This window comes from Coptis chinensis, chromosome 1 (assembly GCF_015680905.1).
Source record: "Coptis chinensis isolate HL-2020 chromosome 1, ASM1568090v1, whole genome shotgun sequence".
Lineage (NCBI taxonomy): Eukaryota > Viridiplantae > Streptophyta > Magnoliopsida > Ranunculales > Ranunculaceae > Coptis > Coptis chinensis.
In genome coordinates, this window is record NC_141456.1 from 11,684,531 (window position 1) to 11,703,532 (window position 19,002).

Below are 19,002 nucleotides of genomic sequence, written 5' to 3' on the forward strand. Positions count from 1 at the left end.
AAATCGCGAAGGAAACGTAAGAGATCGAGGGAAAGCGGCGCACTTAATCGATCGAGATGTCGCCAAGGGAAAGAGTAGAATATAGGAAAAAGAGAAAAGAGCGTACAAAGGAGAGGGCCGAGGTCCGAATAGGACGGGAGACCGCGGCCGAAGGGATATCCGGGAGAGGAAGCCGTACAGGGAAATCGAATAGACTCCACTCAACAGGCCCCTTAGAGGAAATCTTGCCAATCGATTAAGGGGCGGCATTGATTTCTGAGGGTCCGCGAAATACACCTGTGGAGATAGAAGGGAAACCATTTTGTGCGTATCATAAAATCAGGAATCACGCCACGAATGAGTGTTATGCATTGAAATGGTTGGTGGAAAGAATGATAGAAAAGGGGATGCTCAGGGAGTTTGTCGCAGAGGTTCACCAAGAAGAGAGGGTGCCAGCTCCGGCTAGAATTTTAGGTACCATCAATGTCATCTTTAGTGGAGAAACCCTAGGAAGAAATGCACACCGAGAAAAGATGAGAAAGACAGCGAGTTTACAACAATTGAATGCGGTGGTAAGCATATCGCGGTTAATTTGCGGAGCAGCAGTGGGTGAGAAAAGCATAAGGTTCACCCCAAAAAACTTAGAGTCAGTGATTTCCCCGCATGAGGATGCCTTGGTAATTACTATAACAATAGGCAATTATCTGGTAAAGAGAGTATTGATAGACTGCGGCAGTTCAATGGACTTGTTATTTAAGGGGGCGATGAAGGAGATGAATATAGGAAAAAATCAGTTAAAAGCATCTCGAACTAATCTGTATGGGTTCAATGGCAGCATGACAGAGTCCATGGGGGAATTGATGCTACCGGTTATAGCTGGTCCGACGACAGTATTCACCAGGTTTATGGTGGTGGATTCAAGTTCTCAATATAATGCCATTCTAGGGAGAAAATGGATCCACGAAATGAAGGCTATCCCCTCGACATTTTATCAAGTGATCTGCTTCCCTACTAATTGGGGGACATACGGAATAAGGGGGGACCAAGTAGCAGCGCAGAATATCCATCAAGTTACTGTAAAACGTATGGTCTGCGAAACAAAAGGGGAGGGGTCGTCAAACAAACCAGGATCAGCATAGCAATTACAAGGGGCAGCGGAAACAGAAAGGTACGAGCCTCCGCTGGGACCGAAAACGTTGGATGAGTTAGAGGTAGTGAACCTTGGGGTGGGAGATGAGGAAAAGTTTACATCGGTTGGAGCTGACTTGCCGGAGGAATGGAAGGGTAAGTTGGTACAGTTTATGACGGACAATACCGATATATTTGCATGGGTAATCGAGGATATCACGGGCTTAGACCCAGAGTATGCTTGTCATCGTCTGCATATGAATGAAGATGCTAAGCTAGTGCGACAGAAAATGAGAAGCATAAGGCCCAAATACACTGAAGGGATTCACGAAGAGGTTATACGGCTGAAGGGGGCAGGGATAATAAAGGAAGTGGAGTTTACAGAGTGGTTGTCTAATGTGGTCACGGTACCGAAAAAGAATGACAAGGTTAGAATGTGTGTCGACTTCACAGACCTCAACAAGGAATGCCCGAAAGATTGTTACCCTATGCCCCGAGTGGATGAGGTAGTTGATAGAATGGCAAGATACAAGGTGTTTTCCTTCATGGATGCATCGATGGGATACAATCAGGTCGCAATGTTCGGACCAGATTAGGAGAAAACCACCTTTGTGGTGGAGGGTGGTACCTATTGTTACACCAGGATGCCTTTTGGCTTAAAAAATGCGGGTGCTACCTTTCAGTGGTTGGGAGAAAAGATGTTCGAAGGCAAGATTCGAAAGGGGATAGAAATATACATTGACGACATGGTGGAAAAAAGCATGTCGGAAAAGGAACACTTAGAAGGCCTCCATGAAACTTTTGGCATGCTGGGCAAGCATAAACTGAAACTCAATCCCGAGAAATGCTAATTTGGGGTAACTTCAGGAAAGTTTCTGGGCTACATAGTCACACACCGCGGAATAGAGGCAAATCCAGAGCAGATTCGATCGTTGATTAAGATGCCCTCTCCACAGAATGTGAAGGAAGTACAACGACTGGCTGGCCGAGTCGCCGCCCTTAATATATTCATTTCCAAGTCGTCGGACAAATGCTGGCCTCTATACCACTTGCTGAGAAAAATTCCTGATTTCCATTGGACCGCAGAATGCGAAAGAGCCTTTCAAGAGTTGAAAAGCTACCTCGGGTAGGCACCCTTGCTATCACGACTGGAACAGGGAGAAAAGCTGCATTTGTATCTGGGTGTTAGCGAGTATGCTATAAGTTCAGTTCTTGTGATCGACAAGATAGAAACCAATTTACTTTCAAAGCAAAACCCTACTGGATGCAGAGACCCGGTACAGTAGGATTGAAAAGTATGCTTTGGCTATGATATTTTCAGCTCTTAAATTAAAGCCTTACTTCGAAGCTCATTCTGTAGTGGTAGTAACAAATTTGCCTCTCAGACAAGTGTTGAAGGCCGAGAAGTCAGGTAGGATGCTTAAGTGGCTGTTATTGCTTTCGGTTCTTACGAGATTACATACCAAGTCGAATAGATGGAAAAGGCAATGTCGTGGGTGGAGTTTCTGGCTGAATTTCCGGCAGAGGATCCCACTTGGGGAGAGGAAATGGTAATGGAATCTGAAGGGGAGGTCAGTAGCGATCCTTTGGACCTTTGGGATATGCGCAATGGGTGGAGAGTTTTCGCAGATGGTTTTGCTACAGATACAGGAAATGGAATAGGGGTTGTGTTAGTAACTCCTCAGAACAATCGCCTTGAGCTATCTATGAAATTGGGATTCGCGGCTTCAAATAACGAGTCTGAATATGAAGCTGTGATAGCTGGATTAGACTTGGCCAAGGATCTGTGGGTGAAGGAGTTGTCTGTTTACTCATATTCCAATTTGGTAGTTTGTCAGGTGAATGGAGGGTTTGCGGCTCACTGCCCTCGGATGGCGAAATACCTTGATGTCCTACAACGAAAGGCAAGCGAGTTTGACAAAATACAATTTGGTCATCTGGGTCGCGGAGAGAATAGACATGCCGATGCTTTGGCTTATATGGCAGCGGTCCTACCCGGATCAGAGGGTCAGTCTATTGAAGTTAGAGTGTTGAGCAAACCAAGTACATCAGATGAGGATGGGGTTTTGCTCATTACCGAGGGAGATCAAGGTTGGATAACATCGATTAAGAATTTCTTAAAGGGAGTAGAGGTAGAGAATAAACAGGGCAGACGAAGGATGGAACAGTTGAGTCAGAGGTACACATTGGTGGAAGGGGCACTATACAGGAGAAATTTCAACGGACCATTGCTTAAATGTATAGGTCCGCCGCTGGCACAAGAGGTTCTAGCAGAGGTTCACGAAGGAGATTGCGGTAGTCATTCTGCAGGACGAACTACAACTCATAGGTTGATATCACAAGGGTATTTTTGGCCCCATATGAAAAAGAGATGCCACAGAGTATGCCAAGAAATGCGAGAAATGCCAACGATTTGCTTCATTTATACACTCACCAACTGAGCCATTGCATAATGTGTTCTGCCCATGGCCGTTTGTCATGATAGGACTGGATATTGTAGGACCACTACCAATGGCGAGCGGTAAGAGGAGATTTCTGTTAGCCGCTACTGACTATTTTACCAAATGGGTAGAAGGCGTGGCTTTGCAACAAGTTAAAGAAGAAAACGTGAAGAAGTTTTTGTGGGAGAATATCATATGCAGGTTCGGACTACCACATACAGTAATCGCGGACAACGGAACTCAGTTTACCGGGGGAAAGGTCCAAGAGTTTTTACAGGCGTTTAAAGTAAAGCAAGGGTTCTCGGCCCCCTACAACCCTGAGGGAAATGGATAGGCAAAGGCATCCAACAAAATAATAATGGACAATTTAAAGTGAAAGTTGGAGGAGAGAAAGGGTGCTTGGGCAGACGAGTTAAGTCATGTGCTATGGGTAGGGGTGTAAAATGGGGGTTGGGCCACTAATGAATCCCCTCAAATCATAAAGCCCATATGATTTGAGGGTGGCCGGCCCAAATGATTTATGCTATAAAGTGGTCGGGCCTGTGAGGGCCAACACTTGAATTATATTAGCCCTTGCCCTCACCTCAGCCCCCTTTAAAAAACTATGGGCGGGCCGAGGGGCCTAGTCTATGGGTCGTCAGCATAACTTGTCAATTATTCAAAACTCTTGAATACAACTTGTTTAGACTTCATTAACATATTTGGTTTTTATCAGATTTCATTAACTGATTAACATATTCATTACAAAAATTCTTGAAAACCTATCAAACTTCATTAACATATACAATAGAATATATGAATATATTTTATAAGATAGAGATATATCCATATAATACAGCTGTATCCTATAGAATATATTCACATATTCTAACAATATATTCATTACAAGAGAGAGAACCTTCATTACAAGGCTTAATTATATCAACTACTATACTTGAAATTTACATTTCTACCCTACGTAATAATAAGTAAAACTTAAAACCCTAAGGGTATTATACGTAATTTTGTTTAGAAAATCTAAATATCAATGAGGGGCCTTAATACGGGCTTTGTGAGGGGGCTTTTCAAGGGTCAAAATGGGGCATACTCTCATGTTTCCATATCTTAGGCCCTTACCCTCCCCTCAAAACATGAGGGTCGGGCCCCCCCGCCTCAAATTGCATCGCGGGCTTAAATTTGAGGGCTTTTTTTGTCTATGGGCCGGGTCGGGTCAGGCGGGCCGAGGGCTTGAGGGCCGTTTTTACACCCCTAGCTATGGGCATATCGGACCACACCGAGAACATCCACTAATGAATCCCCATTCGCAATGGCGTACGGTGTAGAGGCCAGCATACCAGTGGAAATGATAGAATCTACAACCAGAACCCAGGCTATTGAAAGAGGCATGAATGAGAAAATATTAGCTGCGGATTTGAATCTTGTCGAAGAAAGAAGAGAGATAGCTCGTATTCTGTTGGAGGAATACCATCGTACTTTACAGAGACAGTATGATAAACAAGTAAAGCCGCGGAGTTTTGCGGTGGGTGACTTGGTGCTGCGACGAGTTACTCCTGCCACCAAGAAAGAAAACGAAGGAAAGTTTGGTCCAAACTGGGAAGGATCCTATGTCATCGTAGAAGGGGTAACTCGAACTTATGGATTACGCATCACGACATTGCAAAGAAGATAGAGAGGCCGTGGAATGTCAGAATGTTGAAAAAGTTCTATGTATAGAGTCTGTACTTAGTCTTTTCGTATGGCAGATTTAAGAAAGAGCTTAAGATAGCGCACTATTTGTATTGTTTATTATTATGTCTGTGAAATAAACATGCACTTCTTTCAATCGAATCAGCAGTAGATAATAAAGTATCAATTTTGGAACGAATATAACTTCTCAACAAGCTTCACAAATTTTATATGTAGGGTGGAGAGAGCCCTTCGCAGACTGCATGTCCGAATCAAAATGGGGGCAACCCTGAACAAATTCATAGTGTATAGAGAGAGCGGGGAAGAGCTCTTCGTGGACGCCGCGTCCGAATCGAGGAATGGGGGCAACCCCAAATAGCTTCATGGTCAGATAAAGAGATATACCTCCTTCGCGGACTTTACGTATGAATCAAACTGGGGGCAACCTGGAATAGCTTCACAAAATGTACAAAGGGGAAGAGCCCCCCTCGCTGGATTGCAAGTCCGAATCAAACTGGGGCAACCCTCAGCAGCTTTCACACCAGATAAAGACAAAGCCGGGGAGGAGCCCTTCGCGAACTGTACGTCCGAATCAAACTGGGGGCAAACTGAGCCGCCCCCATCTAGCTTCACAGCTAGCCAAAGAGAACAAGGGGATTAATCCCTTCGCGGTGGTAGACAACTTGGGGGCAACCCTAGCTGGCTTCACAGCTAACTAAGTCTGCAGGGGAAATGAGTGCAAACAACTTGGATGAAAATCAAGATAGCCCCTTCAAAGATTATGAAAAGGATATTCATATTAAATTTTATAATAGATTAAATGGCTTCAATGCATAATCGAATCGAAAGAAGGGCGAAATCTGAAATTATGACAAGTGGTAAATGAAAGTGCAAATGGAGTATAACGCAAGTTTGATTGGCACCTACTACGCAAATGTAATGGGTCGATGAAGTATTTGTCCAAACACATACAAAAGATAGTTGTTCCACAAAGAAATTACAAGTCAGATAGAAAAGCTGCAAAGAAAGAAAGTCAGCACATGTTACTGCTGAGGTTCAGTATTCCCTTCTTCCTGAGCGATATTTGCCTCCTCACCAACAGCGGTGATGTTGTCTTCGTCCAATTCAACTGGAGAGGTGTCAACATTAGTAATGGGAGTAGTCACATTAGGAGTAGTGGTCTCAGCAGTCTCAGGATGCGCGGTCGATGGTACCAAAGATGGTGTATCTACAACTGGAGGCAGCGGTGGAAGAAGACAGCCATCAGCGGTAAGCTGATCAAGTTGTTGTTGCAATTCACGAGCTATCTTCTTCGCAGCTAGACTCCAGAATCGCTCCGCGGCTTCTTTCAAAGCCTTGTCTACAGCAGCTTGAGTGGCAAGTTTCTCTGTCTCTTTGAGGCTTTCCAGTTTTGAATTGACCCCCGCTACGTAGTCGCAATGCTTGTCCTCGGCCACCTAGAGCTGCTTGTGGGCCTTGAGTGCCACGATCCGCGAATCATCCCTTTCCTTCTCCAGCTTAGCATACTTGGCTTTCCAGCCATCAGGGCCATGAATCTCCTGCTTCATACTCAACCACACCAGAGTACGAAGGAGGAAGGGTGTCAGCAGTAGTTTTAGCTTTAGCAGCAACGACACGTTGGGCAACAGCTCGTGAATGAGAATTTTTTGTGGTATATTTGAAGGACTTGCTTGTGAGCTGGATGTTTTCTTTTTTGAGGTGGGAAAGGTTTTGGCTTTCTTTCTTTGGGGAGGCGATAGAGGGGCCTTGGTATTTGCCAATGTCTTTTAGAGAATGGTCAAGTAAGAGAGGATTGGCTTTTTCCAGATCAATGTCGAGGACTTCACACTGTGCGCTTCCAAGTTCGCGAAAGGGATTGGAAGATTTATGATGAAACGCCGTTGTATATCTGTGATCGCGAATCGGGTCTCCAACCTATATCACCAAGAATAAAGACAAATTACAAACAAGTGGGACATAAATACTGTGACTCAAAATGGCTTACGTACTTACCACTCGTAAGGAAATGGAGATGCATCAGAGAAACTTCCGAAGGGAGGTCCGCGGATAAAAAACTCCCAGACACATACAACGGATAGTGGTGCCACACCTTGTCAGAAGTGGTGATATGAAGAATAAAAGACTTCTTTTATGGACGAGTGCAGATGGATTGGTATCCCACACTCCCAAGTTTAGTGCTTTTCTTTATATAGAAGTGAGCAAGGATATCGCAGAGTTGGATTTTGGGGGAGTGGGTCTCATTGTAATAGTTGGCGGCATACATAACACGCCAGAAGTTACCTATGCCTTGGCACGGAGGAATGTTGAAATGGTTACAGACCTCGACGTCAAGAAGAGTTAAGGAAAAACGCAAACCAGCCGCTATCTGTCCTACAGTAGCGACGAGATAACCGGGGCGCGATGTTACCAAGTGAGGAAAGTGGGTGACGCCAGACACGTGTTCTAGAATAACGTCACTAGGTATGCCATAAGCGGCTTTAACGGCATCTAAGTTAGGTCTGCGTCAGGAGGATGGTGGGGGAGGCAGAGAAGGTTTCCTCCCAGAAGTAGATGGAACAGCGATAGGGTCAGTGGAATCAGAAGCTGGGGATTCAGATCATTCCGCGGTGGGATGGCTAGATTTAGGGGTAGAGGATTCAGATCTATCGGATTTGGTGGCGGAGGATTTGGTGGCGGAGGTAGCCTTCGATTCTGATCCAGACATGATGGAACCAGTGCTAAGAGGGGAGTTTACAAAAAAAGAGGTATGCGATTCTAGAAAAGAAGGAAGTGATGAAGCAGCAACACCCCAAAAAATGATTAAAACAAATAACGAGAGGAAAGGAAAAAAAATAAGAAGGGGGAAGACAAACCTACGATAAGAGGGAGCCAAGACAAATGGTCGTCGAGAACACCTAACGATCTTTGGAGAGCTACCGGAGGGAAGAACAGTGGGAAGAAGTTAGAAAGGGTTGAAGGGAAGGAAGTTGAAAAGATTGGTGAGGGTTTGGGGTTTTGAAAGAAGAGAGAGGTTTGAGCGGGATTTGAAGGGGCAGGGGCAAAAAGGGATTAGCCAACAAAAGAACCAAGGAAAGTGTGACACGTGGAATCTCGATTTTCGAAGAGGCAGAATACGATGCGCGTGCGCCGTATTTTCACGTGGCAATAAAGAGGAAGCACGTGGAACACACGTGCTGGGAGAGAAGATATGGGGACAGAGTGGTAGTGTCAGAGAAGAGGTATACCGCGAAAGGTGTATGAGATGAGAAATGTTAGTTCTCGACCCCATAGTTGTTCGCGGACCATCAATAAGACCGAGAGAGGGCATCTGTATGGGTTTTATTCATGACTTAGGAGGTTAGTGGTGACAATGGGACCGGATGCGGTATAGTATGGGGGGACAGGTTCATGAGATCAGATTCGCTGTATCCTAACTGCTTTGGAACTGCTGCGAGACGTGGAGAGAGAGAGAGCGAAATCATAACTGCAAGATAACTGCCGCAATACATGGAAAGAGAGAGGGGACAATGGATGGAAGAAGATCGACGAACCAGATGAGGAGGGAAGTTAGAAAGAGAGAAAGAGATATAAAAAGAGAGAGAGAGAGAGGAAGAAGAGGAGGAGAAAGAAAAAATACACAGAGAGAAAGAAAAGAGAAAAGAAGAAGGAGAAGAGACAAGTGATCTTATAGGTTGTAATAATAGTGTATATATTACCCTTCTATGATGGATAATTTTTCAATTAAACACCAGTAATGTCAATGCGTTCCTAAATATACACCTGACAACAACTTAGTGCAAAGAGTTGATGGCATTACCCCATTAGTTGGTTGATAAAATGTTAAAGTTAACTATTGCACATTCAGTAATGGATACACTCATACACTTAAAGAAGGTAAAACCACATAAGCCATCCGCATCTGCAAACGAGTATTTGTGAAAACTAGAAGCGGGGAAAAACGTAGGAAACCTTAGACATTGTAGAAAGTGGTCTATTAGCTCTTTTTTTCAATAATCAACAGTGATCTATTAGCTTGTATAAGTGTAACAAGTCTTCTGATGTTTGTCCTAAACAGTAGAGTTAATTCAAACCCAGCAATCACATGATACAAACAAATATTTGACAAATAGGCCAACCAAATACAAAAGCGAATTTTTTCTCTTGAGTTAGAGACACCTCCTAATTAGACACCAAAAATGCAATGTGATCCCAAATAGGCACTTGTCAAGTTGTCAGCAACTTAATGCAAAAAGTTTATGATCCCATTAGTTGGCTGATAAAATGTGGCTTGCTATTTGGTGCCTAATGGGAAATTACCCTTATAGGATTTTGTGATGCCACACAAACCTATCTGATTGGAATAAAACACACATAAAAAAAACAAGAACATACCATCCTGTGTGATTACCAATTTACCATTACGATACCTTCCCAAACCCAAAACACAGCTATATCCATAACATGGGCAATATAGTATTTCTACATAAAATCTCTACGAATCAGTCTTCACCCAACGGTCTAATTTTTCTGCCATCTCTTTGTTTCTAGAAAAACCAGTGTCTCTCTTTCTAACGCTCCTTCCCTCTTTCTTACCAGTTTCGAATACCACACTCTTCTTTGACGCTTTCTTTAGCGTGTCTGCTCTTCATTTACCAAATCTTTCACAAACCACCCATCCCTATTTACACTTCTTCCATACTGCGAACATCATTCTTCTTGGTTCTTCCACGCATATTCTTGCAATCTAAAGGTACCCATTTCAATCTCTACTGTTTATAAGTACTGGTTATAGTTAGATTTTGTATGTTTGAAGTTTGAAACAGCATTTTAAGTATTGGGTACTGTAGATTTTGGTTAAACTTGTACTTAATTTGGTTAATTAGAAGTTTTAAACTAGCCCATTGCGTGTCATTGATCTTGAAGTTGTTAGTTTGATTAATTAGGTGTTTACTAATTGTTAACATCTGGATAAAGATTCCATCTTTGAGTTTCTTAAAAGTTTCTTGGACTTGTCTCAATCTGGTACTTTTTTTTATGTTGGGCCTTTTTCTTGTTTAAAGGGCTATTGATTTTGATTTTCTATCACATTTATGCCAACTAACAATAGATCTTATTGGATATTATGTGTTTTCAGGGATAATTGCATATAGGGTCTTGACTACACTCTATCATGTCGCAAACAATTTCGTCAAAAATGTTGGGGTTTATGAAATCACCGTTGAGTAAGTTTGTACACCAGAATTCTGTTGACCCTGGGTTGCCGTCTTCTTCTAATTACAACCCCTTTGATTTGGAAACCGAGTCAGATAAGAAAACACTTGGACCCGCTAGAAGAGCATCATCTGAACCTGCCCAGGCTATTTCAAAATTTACCATCAACCCGTTTGACGACGAAGAGGGGAGTGAACTGGCTTCTGGGAATTCATATTTAGTTACTTCGACGATGAGAAGGAAGTATAATAATGATTTTCGTGACACGGGAGGAATAGAGAATCAGTCAGTTCAGGAGTTGGAGCACTATGCAGTTTACAAAGCGGAGGAGACAACGAAAGCGTTCAATGGGTGCCTAAAGGTTGCTGTGGACATCAGAGAAGATGCGTCAAAGACTTTGGTGACCTTGCACGAGCAGGGTGAGCAGATCACAAGAACCCACATGAATGCTGCCGATATTGAGCATGATCTTAGTCGGGTATGTACTTTAATTTTATTCTTATAACCTGTAGTAGTCTAGACTCTAGAAGACATGAATGGCGTGATATAGTAAAGAAGATTGAGTCACTAGATTTTAAGATATAAAGGATACTACCACTGCCTTTCTGAAAACTGTATTGAAGATTTAAATATATATTTTGAAAACACGGCAGTCATGATGTCTCTTTTTTATTTGAGAGAGTTCTCTGATAGAATGTGGATTGAGGCCCTTCATTTTGTAGTTTGTTCTTGTCGCAGATATTGGTTGGATTGACAATTATTCATTCCAAACCTTAGGGCTTCTCTTGTAGAAGTACTTAAGCAACTGTTTACATTTTTATGAACTATGAACTTTACATAAAAGTATAAGACTAAGAGGTTGTACTTATATAGAGCCAGAGATTCTTTCACATTAAAAAACAAATTGATTTGAAAGAGCCTAAGCATACTATGTTGAATATAGCTACACCCATGTTCCTTATGACAGAAGAGATTTTAGAAATAAGCAGTTAAGAAAAAAATAATAAATTCACTGAAGCAGGAATGCAGGATAGTTAATGGATGTCTAGGTGGATAGATAAAGGATGATGAAAATGGTAGGGAGTAGAAGCTCTCAACCTTGCTAAAACTAATAGTCTAGGGTTGATGGTGGGAAACTACAAAACCTAACACTCGAGAACAATTAAAACACTGTAGGAACTACGTAGTAAGGAAGGAGGGAGTTCCATAGGGCATGCTCATTTTCCATACATCTCACATAGAATTATAGAATTATGTGGGTAAATGTAGCTTTGATTGCTAGTGAAGTTGTGATAGTTTTCAAAAGCATCATACTATCCAACATTTCCTAATATAAGAAATGAATGATGTAGAAAAGGAAGCATGTAACATTTCCAAGGTAAATGCATACTCAGCACCTATAAGTGACCCCCCACCTCTGGGTGTAAAATTAGAAGAATCTATGAAACAAATTTAACATATATTTCATACTGATTGCAGTCGTTCTTCTGAGTTTTATATTCCATGAAATTTATTGAGGAGATATATTCATTAGCTGTCCTTGTCCTTAGTTTGTAAATGTATGCCTTGTGTATGGTAAATGAACCAATGGATGTAGTTGTGTTTTCAGCTGCAAATGGTAACATCATTTTTGGTTATTTTGTATGGATTTCATTAGCTGTCCTTGTCCTTAGTTTGTAAATGTATGCCATGTGTATGGTAAATGAATAAATGGATGTAGTTGTGTTTTCAGCTGCAAATGGTAACATCATTTTTGGTTATGTGGTATGGATTTCAGGGTGAGAAGCTTCTTGGAAGTCTTGGGGGTATGTTCTCTAGGACGTGGAGGCCAAAGAAAATCCGTTCAATTACAGGGCCAGTATTTTCAAGAGGTGATATTTTAAAGCACTTAGGATTATTGGATTTAATATTGCTCATGGAACAGAATCTGTTCGACGTTGGTCTGCACTGTCAAAATTTTTGTTCTTATTCTCTTGGTTGGTTGGCAGATGATCCAGTAAGAAGCAGAGACAGTCAGTTGGAACAGAAGCAAAGGTCAGCACTGTTGCCTGCTTCTAATGGGCAAGCAAGGACTCAACAATCTTCTTTTGAGCCCACAAATACGCTACAGAGAGTTGAGGTTTGTTTTGACATATAAACTAGAAAAGAAGAAGAAATATGTGCGCTAATAATATTTATGTGTTTGGATTTTGAAACTTGTTGTATGTGTTTATGTGAATTCATTGATAATAGGTTGAGAAGGCAAAGCAGGATGATGCGCTTAACGATTTAAGTAACATTTTGGGTGAGCTGAAGGTTATGGCGATGGACATGGGATCTGAAATTGGAAGGTTAGTATCTGTGCTAGTTGTGTTTGTTTCTTGTCGGCTTTTGCGATTTAGATGTTTAAGTTCTCTTGCCCTTGCTTCTCTTGCCCTTAAGGGCTTCATCAGTTTTTGAAGGGCCACGTGTGAGATCATAGTTACTGCAATGGCAAACATAAAACAAAACTGAAAAATCAAAAATGAAGTATCCAGGACTCCTTCATTCTTTAAAACATCTTAAAATGAAGACTGAATGGTATATATATGGAAACAGTTTTTGCTAAAGTAATTTGATTTACTGTGGCTTTGCATATAGCTGACAGTTCTTTGAAGTTTGGTAGTTTTTTGGGTTAATAATTTGGTATTATAGTAGTTACAGTTCTTCTGATATGAGAGTCACCATTTGAATTTGCTATGCCAGCACTCTTGGATTTGCTTAAACTGCTATGCTAGGGTGATCTAATTTAGTTGATATTCTTTAAGACCCCATTGCAGATCATCTTCGTATGACCAGCACATGTAGAAATAGTTTTCATGGCATAACTTTATAGGGATGTAGGAATGTAGGCTCTATGAGGGCGTGTTTTTTTTATTCCTGATTTATGATTTCAAAATATGCTATTATACTACGTCTACTTCTTTTGTTACTTAGATATAGTGCTAATTTGTTTTTGGCTTTTTATATATATACAGGCAAAATAAAGCTCTGGATCATTTTGATGGCGACGTGGAGGAGCTGAATGTTAGAGTGAAAGGTGCCAATCAACGCGGTCGTCGTTTGCTTGGGAAGTAAGACTGCCGAGAGATTTTGGGAAGGAGGAACTAGTGCATAGTTTACAATTCATTCTTGCTGGGTTTTATTCAATTTTGTTGTTTTTTCTCGTTTACATTAATTTTGTTCAAAAAAATTCTGGATATTGGTTCTTCAGAGATCTGTAATAATCTTCAGTACGTTTCAATATTAACACAGATTTCTCTTTTGAAATCTTGGCATACTAGTTTTACCGACATTTTGATTTACACAGATTGCGACATTTTGAATCCATCAGTCATCATCGTCATCTCAAAGTTGCACTCACCAACCCATTTTGACCTTATTATTATCTTCACTTCTAATAATGGCATCTCCTCATTCTCACCACCATTGCCACCATCAACAACAACAAACCTATCACTCCACCTGCTATTCCTGTTGCACTTCTAGCTGCTGCTCCTCATTATATCAACAACAACAGCCCCATTTCTCACCACCTTGTCCACCTCATCATCTTCAATACCATCCTCAAATCTCAACAACAACAATAACAGATCCTCTTTATCAACCCCTTTACTCCAATCTCAACATTCCCCAACAACCCAAACAACACAATGAACAAGATAATAAAAAAAAGACCCAAGCTTTACTCACTTCTCTTCTCCGCCGTATCGACGCCCTTGAATCAACTCTTCCTCATTTCTCATCTCTACGCGACATTGCTGCGCGTACTATTCAGACACATTTCAGAGCTTACCTTGTTCGAAGGTCACGCACTCTTCGACATCTGAAACACCTTGCAATGATCAAAACCAGTCTCAATTATCTTAAAAATGCAGTTTCTGATAAGCCCCGTTTCAATTACCAAGCTATTTCACAGAAAGCTATGGACTTGTTACTCAAACTTGACTTTATTCAGGTAATTCTTTAATGGGCATTTATTATTTTGGTTTATTTCATTAATTTGATTTGGGTTTTTGTTTTGCAGGGTGGTGATCCAATGATTAGAGATGGGAAAAGGAGTATTAGTAGAGATTTAGTCCATTTTTTGGAATTTATTGAAGGGGTTTCAGTGAAAAGGCAGCAAGTTTATTCCAAATCAATGAAGAAAGTGAAATTTGCAGAAGATAATGAGGAAAATGAAGATTCTAGTCTTTATATGGGTGCAAAAGGAGATTGTAAGGATGATGATCAGAGGGAGTTGATTGAGGAGTTATGTAAGAAGGTTGAAAATATTGAGGGGTTTGCTAGGAAGTATGAAGAAAATGAGGAAGAAGCTGAAGTTGAAGGTGAAGGGTCTTCTTCTAAGCTCAGTAATGGTGGAAGAAATTCTGGAAATAAAGTAAAGAGTAAGGATAGTTTTGGAAGTGGAAGTCAATTTCAGGGTCAGAATGGGAATTCTCTATTCTCTGCACCGTTGCCTGTGCAAGGTGAAGGGTCTTCTTCTAAGCTCAGTAATGGTGGAAGAAATTCTGGAAATAAAGTAAAGAGTAAGGATAGTTTTGGAAGTGGAAGTCAATTTCAGGGTCAGAATGGGAATTCTCTATTCTCTGCACCGTTGCCTGTGCAAATGGAGGAGCCTGTAAAAGAGGATAATTTGTTGAAGAGAGATAAGATTGTGAGAGAGGTAAGGCGTTAGGGTTTTGCATTGTTAGGATTTAGGCTTTTAGAATGCATTGTGTAATTTTTAGTGTCATCCCTCATGTTTTTTTCTGGTCTACTTGACTAATTGAGGCAGTGTCACACCTCTTTGGAGAGGGTTGAATCTTGAATGTACTCATGTATTACTCAAATGTGCCTTGTGATTGGCTACTTTGAGGGTTTGTTCATTGTTTTGCTTTACTGATTTAGCAGCTCTTGTGCTGCATTTGTAGTTTTTTCCAGGAGTTCATAGTTTTATTCATTTATTTTTTATTGGTAAGCCTGTTTTAAATGAGATCAGTAAATACTGGCGGGTTCGAGCCAGACCTCTGGTATCATCACCCAAAGGTTTTACCGTCTTTTGTTGAGATTGCAATTTGATTTGCATTTCAGGCGAATCCTCATAAAATTATTGTACTAGCCAATCACGGACACAAAAAAACTATAGCAATCCTCACATATTAACAAACAACAAAGATGCTTCATTCAAAATTTCTGGAAGAAGTTCATGTTTGTTCAGAATCCCCAAATCCGTAAAGTTATTCAGTTCATATAAAAGGTGAACAAAACTTTGTTTGCAGAACTTATATTGAAGAGCGGTCCAGTCAAATGCATGGCATTCTATCTCTCAAAGAGAGTCAACAACTAATCAATCACCCATTGTGAAGGGGAGGAAGAGAGTTCAGAGGGGATGCACCAATATCATTCCTTCTTTTGATTTACGGTTGTACTATCGCATAGAACCAGATAAAAGTGCTTTGTAATTTTGTACGTTAGATTGTTGAATGGGTTTATAGGGAAGTCTATTATTCTTGTTCTCTTCTAAACTTTGAGTTTGTTGTTGAGATATGTTCTAAATGTTAGTGGTATTATAAGCCATGGTCATGCTCTTGTCATTGGCTACTTTATGATTCTGCTAGAAGCGCATTCCGATTAAGTAGGATTACTGGTGATTCTACGATGCCAAAATAAAAACAATCAAGTTCGCTTTTCCTCTAATAATCTGTTTGAATAATTCCTGTAAATTTAAGAAATCTTAGTGGAGCATCGTCCATCCCAAAGTACTAAATAGTTTGCCACACTAGTTTCACTGGTATGTTCCTTGAAATACCAACATTTGATGGCATCCTGTCTTAAGGCCGACTATGTTGGAGAGAACTGAGCACATATTACTACCAAACCTTTTATATTTATATTCCTAAATCTTGCCCGTAGCAACACATTCAATAGCCGTACAAGCAAGTCTTCGAAACAAAGAAGGAAAGCTCCTCCACCAGAAGATCCAGTTTACCAGTTACCAAAATAACAGATCTCAGCTACGAAGCAAATTGTCCATGGCAAAAGGTAAAATGTACAGAACAAAATTTGTATTACAGTTAGCACAAAGTTTGTCACATCTATATACAGAGAGACTAGTACTTGGATATGTTAATCACATAGACAACCTTGCAGTCGGGACGTCTATGGATGCATCTTACATGGATGATTAAAAAATAAGCTTCAATCCACGAAGGCCTCATGTAGATAATAAAACACACAATGTTCCCAGCTCAACTTCTTGACAAAAAAACGGAAGTTGCTGGCATAAACACAAACCTCGCCTCAGATCTGACATATGATAGTATTAGTGGCATCGACTCTACCCACTAATGTAAGTAGGAACAATGAACTTTATCTTGCGTCCCTGCTCCTCATATAACAAGACATCCCCCACTTTGTCGATCAGCTCCTCCAATCCATCTACACTAAAACTGCAGTAGTCCAAAGCTTTTTTGTATCGCAACTCATACATCTCTTCAAACTTGCCCAGGGGAATCTTCCATGAACAGCTAACAAAGAGCTCTTGCACTTCATGCTTGAATTGTTCAAGACGATCATCAAATTCGTCAACTGGGTCTGATGTACCCTCTGGCGACGCCTCTGCACCCTGCTCACCATCTGAAAAATCATCAGAAGAGCAACCTGTGATTGTACATATGCTTATATCATTGTTCTCCTCTTGTGGTCCCTTCCTTTTCTTATCCTTCTTTGTTACACTTGATGGGGTTGTGGTGCATGCTTTGTCACATTTATCAATGGCGTTGCGGAGGTAGACAAATTTCTTATTGCCTTTCCCATCCACAGCCATTGTGTCGGACATTTTCTTGAAAAGGTTCACAAGCTTAAACACCCCATATTCTTGCACATACAGGGGCCGCCCAAAAAGCTTATGATATTCTGCAGGAACACGCACAAGCGGCATACTACCCCCTGCTTGCTCAAGCAGCTTCATAAGCTGACCTTTTAACCCGTTTAGGTCTCCAGGCTGGACCCACAATGGCTGATCTTGGGTTTCAGCTCGGTCAGCTGTCCCAACTGAAACCTCACTCAAACCAGACGGGAGACTATGCGACCTCGAACTAGGGAAACAAGGCATAATGAGGTGACTGTTGTATTCTGTTAATGACTGTGCTGTCCTTCCGTAGTCTCTGGAGTAGCTGTTAGTTTGGTTGATGTTAGATCGGGATGTGTACTCACTTGGGGAAACCCCCTTATACACTATAGCTTCTTCTTCACTTTGGCCCTCTGGGTTGTCATTGATATGGCTCCCCATAAGATATCTTGTGACATCAGCAGAGCCACGTGAGAGTAATGTCCTGGAAGGTACAAAGCCTTCTCCACGAGCTACGCTTGGCCAGTCCCAGACAAATCTCCCAGCATTACTCAGGGCAGATGATACACCTACACCTGCAGGGATAACGAGTATAACAGTGTAACCGCGTTGGCCAAGTATGTGCAAAGCTGGAGCAAAATCTACGTCCCCAGAGATCAGTAAGATTGAGGAGGGTGGAGGGTTGTCCAGTGCAAAGAGGAACATGTCAACTAAGATGGCTTTGTCAGCAGCATCTTTTCTCCCATTAGGGACATCAACAAGTTTTACACCAGTTCTTTGGCAACCCTCTCTAAGGCGTCTCGGGAACGCATTGAAATCTCCAAAAGCAGAGAACATCGTAACAGCACCTTTGATGATAGGGTGGACACGTAATGCCATTCGAATGTTTCCCGCTACATCTTCAGGCCGGACATCACTTGGAATGGGGCAGTTCTCCATGTCCCATAGAATAGCCACAGGACCATATGATGAGGCCAGACTTTGTAGGTTGCCGGATGTCTGCGAAGGTCCAGTATTCGACGACATGGCAGTTGTTCCGCTGAGACTTAATGATTCCACAGATACAATCACCGAAGACGTACTAGAATTCTCCATTATATCTGGGTCACAAAAGATTCAAGCTGCCTGCATGCAATGAAAAACAAAGACTATGAGCATATATATTTCAAAAGCTGGATCCCAATCGACCGGATACTATGGATGAAAATTCAGCTGAGTGCAGTAAGGTTACTAATAAATATTAATTACTGGAAATTGCACCCCATGTTGATAATAAGGATCACCAAGAAAATAGAAAATTTCTTTTTTTTTAGACAATGATTTACAAGCATAAGTGAACGATAAGTGCATCAGTTACGGCAGAACACTATCCTTTAATTAGACTCATCTGGCAGAGATGAGTAACAACTAACAAGAACGTTGTCAAATATCTTATATTTGAGATGAACTCTTTTAGGTTAGCGGGCTGAAAAGATAATCAAAAGTCAAAACTAACTAACTAAATTCCAATCCAACCCAATACATTAAAACAAGAATTACTACAATTCAACTCGTGATATCAAACAATTGAAAGGAGAATTGAGACATACCCCAAACTGTAATTCCAGCTCCCTCCAATATCTCCTAATCTGATTTTTCAAGAGCAGCAAAATTGTGAATCTCAGCAAACCACAGACGTGAAGCAATACCAGGTTTTTGATAAATAATTATATGCCCCCTATTACTTTT

At 41.2% G+C, this 19,002-nt stretch overlaps 3 protein-coding genes across 5 annotated transcripts; 2 read left to right on the forward strand and 1 right to left on the reverse strand.

Annotated features, from left to right (window-relative positions):
• The first annotated feature begins 9,696 nt into the window (after positions 1-9,696).
• LOC147522138 (SNAP25 homologous protein SNAP33-like) lies at positions 9,697-13,712 on the forward strand. Of its 2 annotated transcripts, XM_086591490.1 has the most exons (7): positions 9,697-9,963; positions 10,348-10,435; positions 10,520-10,902; positions 12,202-12,295; positions 12,413-12,543; positions 12,657-12,754; positions 13,421-13,712. In XM_086591490.1, exons 2-7 carry the CDS (start codon positions 10,384-10,386, stop codon positions 13,518-13,520), a joined length of 858 nt encoding a protein of 285 aa, XP_086447616.1. In that variant the 5' UTR covers positions 9,697-9,963; positions 10,348-10,383; the 3' UTR covers positions 13,521-13,712. The 2 variants fall into 2 exon arrangements, with proteins under 2 accessions (XP_086447616.1, XP_086447611.1); XM_086591485.1 differs by having other exon boundaries at positions 10,348-10,902.
• Positions 13,713-13,845: 133 nt separating this feature from the next.
• On the forward strand, positions 13,846-15,358 carry LOC147522139 (calmodulin-binding protein-like protein). Of its 2 annotated transcripts, XM_086591473.1 has the most exons (3): positions 13,846-14,400; positions 14,470-14,770; positions 14,912-15,358. In XM_086591473.1, the coding sequence occupies exons 1-3, from the start codon at positions 13,846-13,848 to the stop codon at positions 15,118-15,120; spliced, it is 1,065 nt and encodes a 354-aa protein (XP_086447599.1). In that variant the 3' UTR covers positions 15,121-15,358. The 2 variants fall into 2 exon arrangements, with proteins under 2 accessions (XP_086447599.1, XP_086447591.1); XM_086591465.1 differs by having other exon boundaries at positions 14,470-15,358.
• Positions 15,359-16,474: 1,116 nt separating this feature from the next.
• On the reverse strand, positions 16,475-19,002 carry LOC147522140 (uncharacterized). Its single transcript, XM_086591500.1, has 2 exons — positions 18,864-19,002; positions 16,475-18,399 (listed from the first exon to the last, which is right to left on the reverse strand). Exon 2 carries the CDS (start codon positions 18,367-18,369, stop codon positions 16,762-16,764), a length of 1,608 nt encoding a protein of 535 aa, XP_086447626.1. The 5' UTR covers positions 18,370-18,399; positions 18,864-19,002; the 3' UTR covers positions 16,475-16,761.

Bases quoted from the DNA above. Each gene is read 5' to 3' on its own strand.
- LOC147522139 (XM_086591465.1), top strand. From the start codon at position 13,846: ATGGCATCTCCTCATTCTCACCACCATTGCCACCATCAACAACAACAA. The intron at 14,401-14,469 runs GTAATTCTTTAA...TTTGTTTTGCAG, and splicing joins TCAAACTTGACTTTATTCAG to GGTGGTGATCCAATGATTAG.
- LOC147522140 (XM_086591500.1), bottom strand. From the start codon at position 18,369: ATGGAGAATTCTAGTACGTCTTCGGTGATTGTATCTGTGGAATCATTA.
- LOC147522138 (XM_086591485.1), top strand. From the start codon at position 10,384: ATGTCGCAAACAATTTCGTCAAAAATGTTGGGGTTTATGAAATCACCG. The intron at 12,296-12,412 runs GTGATATTTTAA...GTTGGTTGGCAG, and splicing joins AGGGCCAGTATTTTCAAGAG to ATGATCCAGTAAGAAGCAGA. The intron at 12,755-13,420 runs GTTAGTATCTGT...ATATATATACAG, and splicing joins ATGGGATCTGAAATTGGAAG to GCAAAATAAAGCTCTGGATC.